General features: G+C 44.4%; 1 protein-coding gene across 1 annotated transcript in view; it reads right to left on the bottom strand.

Moving 5' to 3' along the window:
* LOC128698917 (mucin-2) overlaps nucleotides 1-16,314 on the bottom strand; it is a 770,561-nt gene that overhangs the window by 168,861 nt on the left and 585,386 nt on the right. Inside the window, exons 7-8 of the mRNA XM_070096780.1 lie at nucleotides 13,064-13,279; nucleotides 11,267-11,417 (exon numbers count right to left, since the gene is read on the bottom strand). Coding sequence (XP_069952881.1) covers nucleotides 11,267-11,417; nucleotides 13,064-13,279 — 367 coding nt within the window. The remainder of the gene's footprint in view (nucleotides 1-11,266; nucleotides 11,418-13,063; nucleotides 13,280-16,314) is intronic.

The following is a 16,314-nucleotide window of genomic DNA, read 5'->3' as shown; positions in this document are numbered from 1 at the left end:
CGTGTGGTGGGTGTAGTCCGTGTGGTGGGGTGGTAGGTGTAGTATGGTGTGGGGTGGTAGGTGTAGTATGGTGTGGGGTGGTAGGTGTAGTATGGGGTGGGGTGGTGGATGTAGTGGGGTGGTGGGTGTAGTATGTGATGGGGTGGTGGGTGTAGTATGGGGTTGGGGTGGTGGATGTAGTATGGGGTTGGGGTGGTGGATGTAATATGGGGTGGGGTGGTGGGTGTAGTATGGGGTGGGGTGGTGGGTGTAGTATGTGATGGGGAGGTTACCTGGAGGTTATTCCGGGGATCAACGGTGTAGTATGTGATGGGGTGGTGGGTGTAGTATGTAGTGGGGTGGTTGGTGTAGTATAGGGTGGGGTAGTGGATGTAGCATGTGGTGGGTGTAGAATGGGGTGGGGTAGTGGGTGTAGTATGTGGTGGGGTGGTGGGTGTAGCATGGGGTGGGGTGGTAGGTGTAGTATGTGGGGTGGTGGGTGTAATATGGGGTGGGGTGGTGGGTGTAGTATGGGGTGGGGTGGTGGGTGTAGTATGGGGTGGGGTGGTGGGTGTAATATGGGGTGGGGTGGTGGGTGTAGTATGGGGTTACCTGGAGGTTACCTGGAGGTTATTCCGGGGATCAACGCCCCCGCGGCCCGGTCCATGACCAGGGGTGGGATGGTGGGTGTAGTATGGGGTGGGATGGTGGGTGTAGTATGGAGTGGGATGGTGGGTGTTGTATGGGGTGGGGTGGTGGGTGTTGTATGATGAGGTGATGGGTGGTGTGGTGGATGTAGTGTGGTGAGGTGGTGGGTGGAGTGTGGTGAGGTGGTGGGTGGAGTGTGGTGAGGTGGTGGGTGGAGTGTGGTGAGGTGGTGGGTGGAGTGTGGTGAGGTGGTGGGCTTAGTGAGGTGGGTTTAATTTGGTGGGGGTAGGGGTGGGTGTAGTGTGGTGGGGGTAGGGGTGGGTGTAGTGTGGTGGGGATAGGGGTGGGTGTAATGTGGTGGGTGAAATGTAGTAGAGTAGTGGGTTTGGTGTGGTGGGGTGGTGGGTGTATTAGTGTAGTGGGTTTGGTGTGGTGGGGTGATGGGTGTAGTGTGGAGGGGTTGGTGGGTGTAGTGTGGTGGGGTGGTGGGTGTAGTGTGGTGGGGTGGTGGGTGTAGTGTGGTGGGTGAAATGTAGTAGAGTAGTGGGTTTGGTGTGGTGGGGTGGTGGGTGTAGTGTGGTGGGAGTAGGGGTGGGTGTAGTGTGGTGGGGTGGTGGGTGTAGTGTGGTGGGTGAAATGTAGTAGAGTAGTGGGTTTGGTGTGGTGGGGTGGTGGGTGTAGTGTGGTGGGAGTAGGGGTGGGTGTAGTGTGGTGGGGTGGTGGGGTGGTGGGTGTATTAATGTAGTGGGTTTGGTGTGGTGGGGTGATGGGTGTAGTGTGGAGGGGTTGGTGGGTGTAGTGTGGTGGGATGGTGGGTGTAGTGTGGTGGGATGGTGGGGTGGTGGATGTAGTGTGGTGGGGTGGTGGGTATAGTGTGGTGGGGTGGTGGGTGTAGTGTGGTGGGATGGTGGGGTGGTGGATGTAGTGTGGTGGGGTGGTGGGTGTAGTGTGGTGGGATGGTGGGGTGGTGGATGTAGTGTGGTGGGGTGGTGGGTGTAGTGTGGTGGGGTGGTGGGTGTAGTGTGGTGGGGTGGTGGGTGTAGTGTGGTGGGGTGGTGGGTGTAGTGTGGTGGGATGGTGGGGTGGTGGATGTAGTGCGGTGGGGTGGTGCTAAGAAGTGCTAAGAAGCAGGATTGCAAATCACCTGGATTCCCAAAATCTGCACAATCCAGGGCAACATGGGTTCAGGGCAGGTCGCTCCTGCCTCTCACAACTACTGGATCACTATGACATGGCCTTGGATGCACTGGAAGAAAATCAGAATGCAGATGTAATATGCACAGACTTTGCAAAAGCATTTGACAAATGCAATCATGGCGTAATAGCCCATAAAATACGTGCTAAAGGAATAACTGGGAAAGTGGGGAGATGGATCTTCAACTTCCTAACAAATCGAACACAAAGAGTAGTGGTCAACAGAGTTAAATCGGAGGCTGCCATAGTGAAGAGCTCTGTTCCACAAGGCACAGTACTTGCCCCCATCTTATTCCTTATCCTCATATCAGACATAGACAGAGATATACACCACAGCACCGTATCATCCTTTGCGGATGATACTAGGATCTGCATGAGGCTGTCATCTGCTGAGGACGCGGTTAACCTCCAAGAAGATATAAACAAAGTTTTCCAGTGGGCAACGGTAAACAATATGATGTTCAATGAGGACAAATTCCAACTACTCCGTTATGGAAAACTGGAGGAGATAATAACTAGAACAGAGTATACTACTGACTCCGGCCATACAATAGAGCGGAAAAATAATGTAAGGGACCTGGGAGTAGTAATGTCTGAGGATCTCACTTTCAAGGATCACAACTGTGCCACGATCGCACGTGCAAAGAAAATGATAGGATGGATAATGAGAACTTTCAAAACGAGAGATGCCAAGCCCATGATGATACTTTTCAAATCACTTGTTCTCTCTAGGCTGGAATACTGCTGTACATTAACATCTCCATTCAAAGCAGGCGAAATCGCAGATCTAGAGAGTGTACAGAGATCCTTTACTGCACGTATAAGTTCTGTCAAGCACCTTAACTACTGGGAACGCTTGGAAGCACTTGACTTGTACTCGTTGGAACGCAGGAGGGAGAGATATATCATAATCTACACTTGGAAAATCTTGGAAGGAATGGTCCCAAATCTGTACACAGAAATCACTCCCTACGAAAGTAAAAGACTGGGCAGGCGATGCAAAATGCCCCCAAGAAAAAGTAGGGGCGCCACTGGTACACTAAGGGAAAACACCATAAGTGTCCGGGGCCCAAAACTGTTCAACAGCCTCCCATCAAGCATTAGGGGAATTGCCAATAAACCCCTGGCTGCCTTCGAAAGAGAGCTGGACAGATACCTAAAGTCAGTGCCGGATCAGCCGGGCTGTGGCTCGTACGTTGGACTGCGTGCGGCCAGCAGTAACAGCCTAGTTGATCAGGCCCTGATCCATCGGGAGGCCTGGTCATGGACCGGGCCGCTGGGGCGTTGATCCCCGGAATAACCTCCAGGTAACCTCCAAGGGTTTAGTGTGGTGGGGGTGATGGGTGTAGTGTGGCGGGGGCGGTGGGTGTAGTGTGGAGTGGTGGATGTAGTGTGAGAGGGTGGTGGGTGCGGTGGGGTGGTGGGTGTAGTATGGAGTGGTGGTGGGTGTAGTGTGGAGTGGTGGATGTAGTGTGAGAGGGTGGTGGGTGTAGTGTGGGAGGGTGGTGGGTGCAGTGCGGTGGGGTGGTGGGTGTAGTGTGGGAGGGTGGTGGGTGCGGTGGGGTGGTGGGTGTAGTGTGGAGGGGTGGTGGGTGTAGTGTGGAGGGGTGGTGGGTGTAGTGTGGAGTGGTGGATGTAGTGGATACTAACCACTTTGATGGTTTTAAGAGACTTGAGCTAGAGCACGCCACCGTCACGCTAGTGCGAGATTCGTCTGAAAAAAAAAAAAGTGCTTTTCTGGTCACAATGGTGGCCCACGCTAACCTTCCTATGGCGTACAGTAATATACCTCGATGGATGAATCTTTAATAATAGAGCCTTGCTGATATTCCTGTTTGCTACTCTTAAATACGTCAGTTCCACGTTTGCTGCCACAGTTATTGGGTTGATGTGCACCTTAGGCGAAATGTTTGGAACTATGCTTACCCTGAGAGCCTTCCCTTTCAGGGATGTTTGCAGCCATTGTCCCCTGAGCTCTTCTCAGATTTTCGTTACTTTGTATTTGTTGGGGTTAAATTCCAGTAGTCACTAGTCAGACCAATCCTACTGGACTATTCATGTTTGTATTCTTCTCATTACTGTCACATCGTTTACGAGCAGAGACACTTTTGACTATTTCTTGTTATGTCGTTCACATGCACAAGAAACAGTACTGGTCCAAGTACTGAAAAATTCGGCACACACACTCATCCAGACACTGCTTCCCTGACAGTAACTCGTTGCTTCCTTCTCGTTAAGCGTTTCTTGATCTACTGTAATTCCTGCCTGCTCCTGTAGCTTTTGTGCCAGTCTCTTTTGTGAAGCTATATATCGAATACCTTCTTAAATTCCAAAAATATACAGTCTGCCTTTCCTTCTCTCTCCTGCATAAATTTCATTACCTTAATAGATCTCTATCAAATTTGCAAAATAGGATTTACTATCTCTAAAACCGTGCTAGTTGTTGTTTATGAATCCACTCCATTCCAGGTACTCCACTACTCTTCTCCATTACCTTACATACTATGTATGTTAGTGGCACTAGCCTATAATACAATGACACCTGTTTGTCCCTTTTTGAATATTGGTACTACATTCACTGTTTTTCAGACCGCTGGAAGCTGCCCTGTTCAATCGATTTGTTGAAGATCTTTGCTAGTGATTTACACAGTTTCTCTGCTCCTTCTTGCAGAACTCATAGTTCCACTGTCTTAGAGGTATCTAGTTTACTCAGTATTTTCTTCACCTCTCCTCGCGTTGTTTGTATTGTGTCTAGTACTCGTTGACGAACTGTCTCTGACTGTCTGTCTGTCTGTCTGTCTGACTCCGTCAACGTTCTTAATTCCACTGACAGTAGTGGTGGTGGTGTTGGGGTTGGGGGGGGGGGTCACGTGGTGAAGATGGTGCGGTTGAGATGGTATGTTGGAATGGCGTGCTTTGGTATGGAGGTCGTGTGGTTGGGACGGTGTGTGTTGGTGGTGAGGATGGTGATGTGGTGGGGACGGAATGTTTTGGTGTGGTCTGGTGGTGTATGGTGATGGCCAGTCATGATGATGAGTGTTGGTGTGGTAGGGGGAGTGAGGGAGGAAGATGGTGCAGCCTTGCCACTCAGGGTTAAATCTCACTGGCTCCTTTATCCCTTAATAAGAACACTACACAAAACCTCGATAAAACTTCCAGTTACTGCTTGTATATCTTTATTAACTATAACTTATCTGAATTCCATTATCATCTATTATCTTCGGTACCCTATTTATATATTTATTTATCCTCGTCTTCCACCTGTATAATTCAATCGTATCTCCCTTCATTTCACATGTTTTAAGAGTGCAGATTCAGGGCTCTCAATCTACCTCCGCATGAAAGATTTTTTATACAGTGTACACGAGAGCAGATTAATGATGATGCAGTATTATACAGACAAGTATGTAACACAGTGTGCGGGTTATTGCATTTTATTTAGACGTTTTGACCACCAGGGCCTTAACAATTTATAAGATATAAGAAAATAGAGAATACAGTGACTGAGATGGCTGTGAGGTGTAGAGCGGGTAGGTGGGGTGTAGAGCGGGTAGGCGAGGTGTAGAGCGGGTAGGTGGGGTGTAGAGCGGGTAGGTGGGGTGTAGAGCGGGTAAGTGGGGGTGTAGAGCGGGTAGGTGGGGTGTAGAGCGAGTAGGTGAGGTGTAGAGCGGGTAAGTGGGGGTGTAGAGCGGGTAGGTGGGGTAGGTCTGTTGTCGCTGCCTGGCGGAGATGTCAGGTTCAGTGAGAATTAGTCTACCTAATATCTCTGAGATCCCATGTGCAGGATGTAGCGGACTGTGGTAGAAACTACCAGAGACCTAACAGCACGTTTAAATGAACACAAGTATGCCTCCAGGTAGTGCATGTCTTATTCATCAACTTGTTGGCACTGTATACCATTAATGTAATATGCCTGGAAGACTGACAACTTAAATAATACTTGCATTCAACACAAGAACTCTCTTAACTACTTAGTGCAGCAGTCAGAACCCAGGCTAGTAAATACCGAAGGTGACACATGTAAGTGGAAATGCTGGGAAACTGCCATCATTTAAGCATCCATCAACAACGAGCAAAACCATGGAAATTTCCAATTGGTTAAACTCTTGGCATTACAGCTTTCCAACAAAGCCTATTGTCAGACCAACCTTCAGGTTTAGATCACTCACCAGCTACAAGGCATCACCACCGCACCTGACTTCTCTGTTCTCATTGCTGCTGCATATATAGTTTTTCTTCTGATATATTCTATTTTCTTGATAGTCTATTTTACAGGAGAAATGTTGACTAAAAGTTTCCTATACCTGCAATTTTTGTCTTTTTTTAAAACCCTGATATGACTGACTCTGTGATAGATTGATAATACTGGTGTCAGTCATAAGGTCGAAAATTTCTGTTGTAATCATTTGTGTTAAGGATTACAACAAAATCCTCCAGCAGATAAACACCAACACAACAACCAGTCACCGAGAAACAACTAGATGAAGGCACAACAATTTTAATACAGAAAATACATAACTTTCGTAGTTCCGAACAAGGTAAGACCATATGGTACCAGGACAACCTACACCAGCCAGGTTGTAGGGACTACCAGACACAAACCTGGGACTCTTATCACATAAGGTGTCAAAAGTGCCCCACACAGACCAGCTGGACACTCAAAACTCTAACATGCTGGGTATCAAGTCCTGCTCGCATCTTACGCACTACATTAACATTTAGAATAAATAAACGGTATCATCTGATGTCGCTTCATTGTTCACAATTGTTCCCATAAACAGTCACTGACATACTGGAACGAAAAATTATGACTAACACCAGCTTGCCTCCACCCCACTACGACTTCATAGCTCTCAACAAGCTGTGCCCACTTCAACACCTTCAGATATGAAAACTTGTTTTTTCAAGAAATGTTTCGACTTAGCCATGGGAAATCTACCGTGTACGGTCCTCGCCAACATCTGATAACGGAAGTTTTTCACATGATCACATGGCTCAGATATATCGACGACATTCTTGTTGTACACCTCAGAAGACTCGACATTCAAGACCTTCATAAGAGCAACATTTTCGAAACTATCGAATTTACTCTTGAAACTGGAAAACGACAGCAAATAATCATTTCTTGATGCTCTTCTGTACAGATCACCTGTCTAAGACACCCATTCCTTCAGTCTACAGAAACCTCGCAAATAAAGATGACCTTACTGATTTCTACTCTCACTAAGTCACTCGCACCAAAAGGTGTGCGACAACTGAGCTTTCTCTAAGAGCTATCCATTTATTCAGTCACGAATTCTTAGAAGAATTCCAGTACCTTACACGTACCTTCACACACTTACACTTTCCTCCTTACGGTATACAAGATTGCAGCGCAGAACTGAAGTCTAACAATGCCACTACGGAGAACCCCAGATTAAGACAACCTGGAGAAAATAATGGATAACACCATGTATGCACTTTCCAGAATTAAAATTCGCGTAGCTGCCATGGCCACAACTTTAATCAGAGACTTCGGTAGGAAGAAAGACCCTTATTACACACCTAACAAAGAAGCCAGAGCATACTCCATGCCATGCGGGAATGAAATGGAAGAAATCTTTACACTTATGTCAAGAACAAAAATATGCTTGCAAGTGTGACAGCGCCAGCAATGTTTGTGTAGTACACAGGTGTGAAGAAAGCCATCTCATTCACTGGAACAAAACAAATGATCCACAGGAATCTAACAGGAATGGCCATCAGTGTACAGAAGCCCTGATTACTATTTCCAACAACTGCTACTTGCAACACCATAGAACAAAGGGCTGGGAAATATATCTCAACTCTTACATGTATGATGCTGCAACATGCTACCTCTCACCTGCCACGTGACACGGTAATTAGGAGACCTCGCACCTTCACCTGGCCATCACCTATGACTTGCACTCTTCAACACATGTGCTTTCTCATTCTGTGGTATCATTCAGAGATACCAAGGTTCCAGGGCTGAAACACACATAATAAAGATGTCCTAAGTGTATTTATGCATTTGTGTTCTTTCACCCATATTTTCGGCATTAACATACTTTCTACTTACAAATTATATCTAATAGTTACCCTATACCTGGTAAGCAAGTCCTCACTCCTACACTTCCCACAATCATTGCCTCCAGCACTGAGGCAGATAACAGGGTTGAGTTTGGTTACCAGCCAGGAAAACTGTCTGCTCTATCAAAACTATAAAAAAAAAACCTGTCCTTATATCTGATCTAGGAAAAACCCTTCTACTAGAGCATTCTTACCTAGTAGAGGGCTGAGGGACTAACCACCTCAAATACTTTTCCTCCAAGGTTGATGGACTGATTACATCTTTTATTTCATTACCACTGCTCCCTTTGTATCTGACTGAAGACGCCTACTGTGTAGGCGAAACGTTTCATCAATAAAGATACCCAACTGTTGCACATGTGTATTAAGGTAGCAGCGCACTGCTGGTGTTCCCACAGTGTTACTCTCATACAGTGTAAGCTAGAAGCCCATTGTGGGAGTGTGGATGTAATCAATTTTGTTATATATAAAAAAAACTGCGCCACAGCCGCCAGGTTAGGGTCTGATGAGTGTATTTCCGGCGGCATTCTTGGCTGGCAAACTACACCAGCCATGCATGACTCCAGACATCTATCATAGTCTCCACGTAGACGTTGAGTGAGAGTAGTCTCAAGCTACTCTCCTCTACCTTCTCATTGGCAGAGCATTGCACTTACAACTGAGGAGACCAGCATTCGATTTTCCCTGCGTAGTTATACCTCTTGTCCCTATTTACCTATCAGTAATAAAGGTACAAAGTTATGTTACATTAACTGTATACAATACGGATAAATTAATCCGCAGCCTTGATGGGCTTTCAGTGCTTGATAAATTTAAGGCAAATTTATGAAGATGGAGGCCAATGTATTGGAACTAGAGAATAATTGTAGGAACTGAAGACATAACAGGTGGGCGGAACACATTGGTGGTCACGCTCAAGAACTGTCAAAGTATTTACCCAAGAGTTCGCTAACTTCCAATAATGAGTTCTATACACATGTGATGATGTGATTGCTGCACCTCTCCTCTGGCACCAGTGAGTGAGTGTGAGTGTGTGTGGCCGAGACTCAATTGATATACACTAGTCGGTGCAACGTCTCATCATTAGGTACGAAGTGAAGTGTTGATTTTTGAGTTTTCATCCCAAAAAATGCAACACACAAGCCACAAGTTACCTTTCTTTGATTATCACGTACTATTAATAAGAGGTTCGTCGTCATCTTAAAAAAATGAGCACTGCTGTAGGCCCACTGACCCACAACAGATAGGTCCTACTCAAAAGCAAATTCTCACTGATATCAAGGTACATGATGCTAACAAGTAATGGATAAAAAGAAATGTATTCACTTTAGGTCATGTTTAAAGGCAACCTGGTATAAACTTGGCAACTGATACCAACAAAGTGGTTTAAAAAGACATGTAAGCAAACACTAAAACACATTTATTAGCAAACGTTTCGGTCCTGAAGTGATCAAAGTCTCAGAACCAAAAACGTTTTTAAATAAATGTTCTAAACTTTGCTCACGTGTGTTTTTGAACCATTTACTGGCAATGTATCAGTGCTGGGACATTTATTGTCATGGCATTTTGTGTGTGTGGCTTCCGCCATTATCACTACTGCATCTAGATCCAACCCACTAAAGTGCATCCTGACTACCCCAACTCTCCCACATCATACCCCACTCCCCCATTATACCCCACTCTCCCCATCATACCCTACTCTTCCCCATCATACCCTACTCTCCCACATCAGACCCCACTCTCCCACATCAGACCCCACTCTCCCACATCAAACCCCACTCTCCCACATCAGACCCCACTCTCCCACATCATAGCCCTGATACCAGTAAATAGTTGTGTGTCAAGAAATCGTGTCATTTTTTTCTCCTGACGAATAAACTAACCAGCGCACCCATAATGGATGTTTCTAGTCACCTGTAAGGGGCTCTTCATCAAGGAATTAAACCTGACCTCGCCTTTTTGGGATCGAATCTGATTGCCTCTCATTTCCCCAGGCGCTTAGACCCTAAGGGGTTTAAGATTCCACTCAAATATACAACCCGTCCTCCAAATATAATGGGCGGTTCCATATGCATCAAAATTTGTCAATTTAGATCATGAAAACCACGGTACTGGTGGGGTTAGAACCCATGGCGAGTGAGTGGTAAAACTCCAGGCCAGTGCGGAAGCCACTGGGCCAGGTGAGTTCAATAAGATTCGTCCAACTAGGTATATTTTTTTATACCATAGGGAGGCTAGCATGGGCCCCATTGTGAACAAAATTGCAATTTTTTACAGAGGAATCCCCCGCCAGCGAGGCTGTGATGAATTCTAACACTGATGAATGCAAGATATATGACTGATCCCCATTTATACAAACTGGGATGATGGGACTGCTATATATGGATTCATTTTCACTTCACTACAATGTTATATTCCACTGCCAATTATAAGTATCACCTTGGTAATTAATACAGACAAGTATTTTAAAAAGACTCATGAACAAACTCAGGGACATATTAAAGTTTTGCTCCTGGGACCTTGATCAAGATCCCAGGAGCAAAACTTTTTCTAACATGTCCTAGGATTATCTTGGATAGCTTTAAATATGGTTGGTACCTGAGTGGGTGTGCATGGGTGAGAGTTGGATCTGCCTAGCATAGGTCAACAGACTTACTGCAGTGTTCTTTCATTCTTGTGTCCTATTAATCAGGTGTCATTCATCATAATAATGATAGCGAGGTAGTACTGTGTACAGAGGAACTAGAGCTACTGGTGCATGCTAGGCACGTCAATTTCACACCCTCCCATTCCTACTCATTTGTTTAATTTATCTCCAAAGTTATTTAATGATGCTATTAGCCAACTTGTTGCATTATAAATATATTGCCAAACCAGTATTTTCCTCACATCCTTTTTAAGTCTCAATTTATTCATCTGAATCTTTTCAAGCTTTTTCTTGGTAAGATACTTACTTGTTAATTGTTGTAGTCTCAGTAGTAGTAACCAGTTACCAGTAACCAGTGTACCAGTAGATGACTCACTACCAACTGTCTCTGCCCGAGTCACTGTCTGTATTCATATTGTGCTGACCCCAGCAGTATTCAAAGACCCCCTCACATATGGGTACTGTGGGCGGCCAGTTAGTCTGACGAGAGTGAGCAAGGAGATAGGTACGGCTGTTTGGGCGCTCCCCACATTATCCATAATTATACGTACTACCAGCTTACGTGAGTATTACTTTACCCTATCCACGTGTTCGAATCCCACATGATAGTAGGAAGTATCACCCCTGGAGCACACCTGGTGACAGCCTGATCAGGACACTGGTGCTAGGGGCACCAGCAGGAATGAAAATATGTATAATAAGACTTACCTTCCTCAGCGGTGGGTGTGGGTGCATCGTGCAGGTTGAAGGGCTGGGCCACACCCTGGGCTCCTGCAGCGGCAGCAGCAGCTTCGTCAGAATCAGAGTCGTGGGCACCCACCTGCGGAGCCTCACTGCCTTCCATGGGTTCCTCCCCGTGCTGTGGGCCACACAAAATAACGTGATAACAGAGGAGGACGGCAGTAGGCCTACTGGCCCATTTTAGATAGATCCTATTCACACTAACTTACGTATTTTAAATGAATGATTCAGAGAACCGACAAGATGACGAATTAATCACTTGTGCAACATCTGGGTATCCATGCACTGATACCTCGACTCCAAGCCGAGGAAATAGTTACCTCAAACTCCTGATCTTTACACAAATAACCCGCACATAAAAGAGAGAAGCTTACGACAGTGTGACTTTGTCAATGGTGCAAGTCGGACCGAAACGTCGTCGTAAGCTTCTCTTTTATGTGCGGGTTATTTGTGTATCGTTCCAGTCACGGTATTGTGCCTTTTTGTTATTTATTCCTGATCTTTGGCCATTCTTCTCTGTACCGGACTAAAGAAGCCACTGGTTGGTGAAACGTTTCCTTTAATAAATGTCCTGAACTGTACAAAAGTGCCTTTTTCCACACACAGAAAAGTTGGCAAAAGCAGAAGAGATGTGATGACAATGTAATCAGTCCATCACCCTTGAAGAGGTAGTCGGATATGGCAGAGAAAGTAGAAGTAATATTTGTGTGATAAATGGTTTTGAAAACCGACAAGTTGAAGACTGAGGCACTTATGCAACATATGGGAATCTTTATTAAGGAAACTTTTCGCCACACAGTAGATTCATCAGTCCAATACAAAGTAGCAACGGGTAAGGATAGGAGGAGTTTGAGGTAATCAGTCCCTCAGCCTGGAATCGATGTGTTCAGTCCATCACTCTTGTAGAAAGTACAATATATGGCCGGAGAAGTGACTTATATACTGTAGTCAGGTGAGGAGGAGGCGGGATCACAGTGGGACCATCCACTAGTGTAAGTAGGTCTTCATCGAAAGGCTGGACAAGTATTGATGAATTCCTTGTATCAAGATCCCAAAACCATTTATCACAACTGTCAGACACTGCAACACCATGGGATCTTGATACAAGGAATTCTTAAATACCTGTTCAATCTTTGGACGAAGATCTACTTACACTAGTGGATGAAACCAAACCACACCACGGGCGGGGTTTGAACCTGCGGTCAGAGACTTTGTTTACAATCGTGTCATTACGATTTCCTGAGTCAGATTAGAGACTAGTGGAAGATTCCACTGTGATCCCGCCTCCTGCTCGACTCGCCTGACTACAATATATAAGCCACTTCTCCGACCATATGCTGTACTTTCTACAAGAGTGATGGACTGAACACATCGATTCCAGGTTGAGGGACTGATTACCTCAAACTCCTCCTCTCCTTACCAATTTCTACTTTGCATTGGACTGACGAAGCCACTGTGTGGCGAAATGTTTCCTAAATAAAGATTGTCGTATGTTGCATAAGTGTCTCAATCTTCGTAAGTAATATTGACATGATAAGTCTGTCGCCCTCGGTGGGTGGTGGTCAGTCCCTCAAGCAAGTAGCCAGACCTTATAAGGTCAGTACAAGGTCAGTCCCTTGCCCCCTTCAGTGGGAGGGGACTGACTGCCTCCCACCGAGAGTGACGGACTGATCCCATCAATATTACTTGTACTGCTTCCAGCGCTGTCGTGCATGTCTTACTTTTCATGTTGGTAAAGAATTTATAACATGATAGTTATATTACCTTGAACTCCAGGGAGGTGGGAGCAGCAGCAGCCTCAGTCTCCATGTTGTACTCGTTATAGGCCTCCCCCAGGGGGCTCTCTGTTTCGAAGGGGTTGTAGGTGGGGATTGTGGGAGAGTTGTACTCGAACTGGTTGATGGGAGGAGAGAAGATGGCATTGATGGACGATGGGGTTGAGTCCTTGGACAAAACGACGGCGGGCACAGGGTCGGGCACCTGCAAAGAGGAGGGAGAATACATGATCTCCTTGTTAAGATAAAGAATTTAAAGATGCGTGTATCTGTTAATACCTAGGGATCATTGCCCCCGTGACCCGCTCTCAGATCAGGACACTTAAAATGAAAAGGTAAGACTACGGACATAAGAACTATCAGGCACACAGGGCAATGAGGGGAAGTACAAGTTCGTAAGTTTTGCCTGCCAACTTGTGTGAGAGAAACAGTAAATTATTTCAGTTAACGATAACATACCATCAAACTGAATACAAGGTCTGCATTAACTAAAAATAAATTAACTGCTATATGATATAGTAATCGATGAAATAGGATATCAGACTTTCAAATGGCAACCAATGAAGTGAGCCAAGTATACTCTCCAAAGACGTGCCATGAAGGGAGGTACGACTGAGTATACAAGTGGAAGACAGAATTCAAGTTAGATCACTTCAGATTTAGAAAAGACACATGACAGTACAGGCAATGAACACATACCGTGCCCTAGTGTGAGAAGCTGCCAGACTGTCTAAATCAGTGAAGACTGCTGGGGCAGTTAAATGTTTTATAAGATACTGTCAGGATGGCGTACAGGAATACTGTCTGTAAAATGTGTGCAAAAAAAATTGGAAGAACAAGAATGGTTATGTGTGGTTATGTCTAATTACCATGTCTTATATAGGAGAGTGAACATTGTTTCTACAAATGATAGGTGATTTTGGATTTGTGATAAGGATATGGGACTTGGGCAGGTTCCAGGATAGTACTAAAGGAATTACTAAGTAACAGACATCAGAACAGAGGGGCTCTCTTGGATAAATCAACTAAAATATATAACAAATGGGTAAGACTGTCGCAGCAGAAATGTGAATGTTGAAGACAGTATTCAAAATGTTATTCAAAGTTCAGCAGGTAACTCTAATACGACTGCTGACTCAGTGGAGCAAGTTCATCATGTAAGAGGTCGTTGAACTTTTTGGGTATTAACCCAAAACAAATTTGTGTACAGCAAAATTACGCACTAAACTTGAAAGTCCACAGAACCCGGACAACATAACGAACATTCAAATTCAAAATAGTTTACTGAAACCATTTGTATGAAGAATAAAGTCATACAAGCTGAACAACTTCAAAATGCAACACAAAATTAATAAAATAATAGAATGAAAAATTAACTTCATGAAATAAATAGTAACAGACAAATTTAATAAAAATCTCATTAGGAAACTTAACAATTTCAGTAAAAACATTATCACTTCAGGTTTTGGAGAAATAATTTTGCTTCATTTTTGATACAACAATTATCAAAATTATGGCTTTTTGATGATAATTTGCCTCGCTTATTAAATAATATTTTTTTTGTGGAATTTCATTTATATGTTTATTGAGTCTTCTTTACCCCCGAGAATTTCATTTTTACCCCATTTGGGGTAATTTACCCCAGTTCCCCGACCATTTTATTTTATTGTAAATGAAGTACTGGTGCAGAGCACAGTGCTGCCCACACCCTCCTGCCCTACACCAAATTATATTACAAAATATTACACATTCAGTAGCACCAGATAGATAAATAGATACCCGAGTCAGTTGCCACTACTGAAAACGAATGTTCGTCAACCTAAACTAAATAAATTACAACTGTCAAAAAATCTAAATGTGTCGTCACTACACCTGAGGAATTTACAGATATGAACCAACTGGAAAAATAAAATGAAACTGTAAACATGACCATCCTAAGACATGATACATTAATGAATAAAGACACATGTCATTCCAGGACCTGCACATACTTTCAATGAATCATTGCTGATGCAAACTGCCAGACATTCTACGTGAAGGAATGCGTATCAAGCATCATGAACATACATCTGAATATAAAAGCCATAACCATACAGCAAGCAGAGATGTTTTCTAGTGCTAGTGATATTGGACTAGTGGCAGACTCATCAGCTCCTCACATGTTAATTTCAACATTAAGTGCCCCAGCACAGCAACAATATATCACGTGTATTTGTAAACATGCAAAATCTTCAACAGTCAAACCAGAATATCATTCATCAGTGTTCTCCTCACTGAGTCAAATGTAAAGTTTGCAGCTTTAAGAAAGACTCTCATACAAGCATAAATTGACAGCTGGTGATAATATATTCACCAGGAACGAAGTCCTGACACGGGTCTTTGCCAGATGGTGACCCGTCACTGGTTCCCGAAGGTGTGTCGAACTGACAGCGAAATATAGATACCTGGGTACATATTTAGACGAGACTGTAAAAAAACAGGCAACAAGGATCGGGGGGGGGGGGGGGAAGAAGGTTGGTTGGTGGCGTGTTAGAATCGCTCATATGCACTGAGTTAGTCATTCACAAATAATGTAGTCGAAGACTTGACAGTTAATAATAATTGAAAATCAAAATCTAGTTGTTGTACTTTTACATGAACCATCAGATACAACTTGCCAGCAGTTATAAAACCAACTATAGAAATCAGAGTAATATCTTGAAAACCAATCAAGACTAGCACCAAATATCCTACTGCTTGGTGACTAAGATATCTGAAATGGAAGAATGTATCCGAGACCAACAACAGAGAATCCCAAGGTCTGGTCTGGATGAACATCCATACACAACATTATTAAACTTCTGCAACAGCCTCGCCTTAAGCCAGCACATAGCGGAACCGACCAGACTAGTAAATACAATCGACCTTCACGAAAGATGAAGTCTGGGACTCAAGTGTCAACTGTCAGACAGTAAACTCAGACCACAACCTAATCGAGGTTAGGTCCTGTACATAAACTGGTCTGGAACAGCGAACCACGATCAATTACAAGACGGGAAGTCTACAAGATCAATTTCAACAACAAGAGCACCAAATAAAACATATTGGGACGATAGTAAGACCAACATGAATCTCATATATGCTCCAGACACAACTTTACACAAAGGGAAGAGAAGATACCAATAAAAGGCACTTCCTCTACCTGGAGTTTACCTGGAGAGAGTTCCGGGGGTCAACAACCCCGCGGCCACGTCTGTGACC

This window comes from Cherax quadricarinatus, chromosome 55 (genome assembly GCF_038502225.1).
Source record: "Cherax quadricarinatus isolate ZL_2023a chromosome 55, ASM3850222v1, whole genome shotgun sequence".
In the NCBI taxonomy this organism is placed as follows: domain Eukaryota; kingdom Metazoa; phylum Arthropoda; class Malacostraca; order Decapoda; family Parastacidae; genus Cherax; species Cherax quadricarinatus.
The sequence above is the reverse complement of the archived record's forward strand: the minus strand, read 5'-3'. Positions and strand labels throughout refer to the sequence as shown.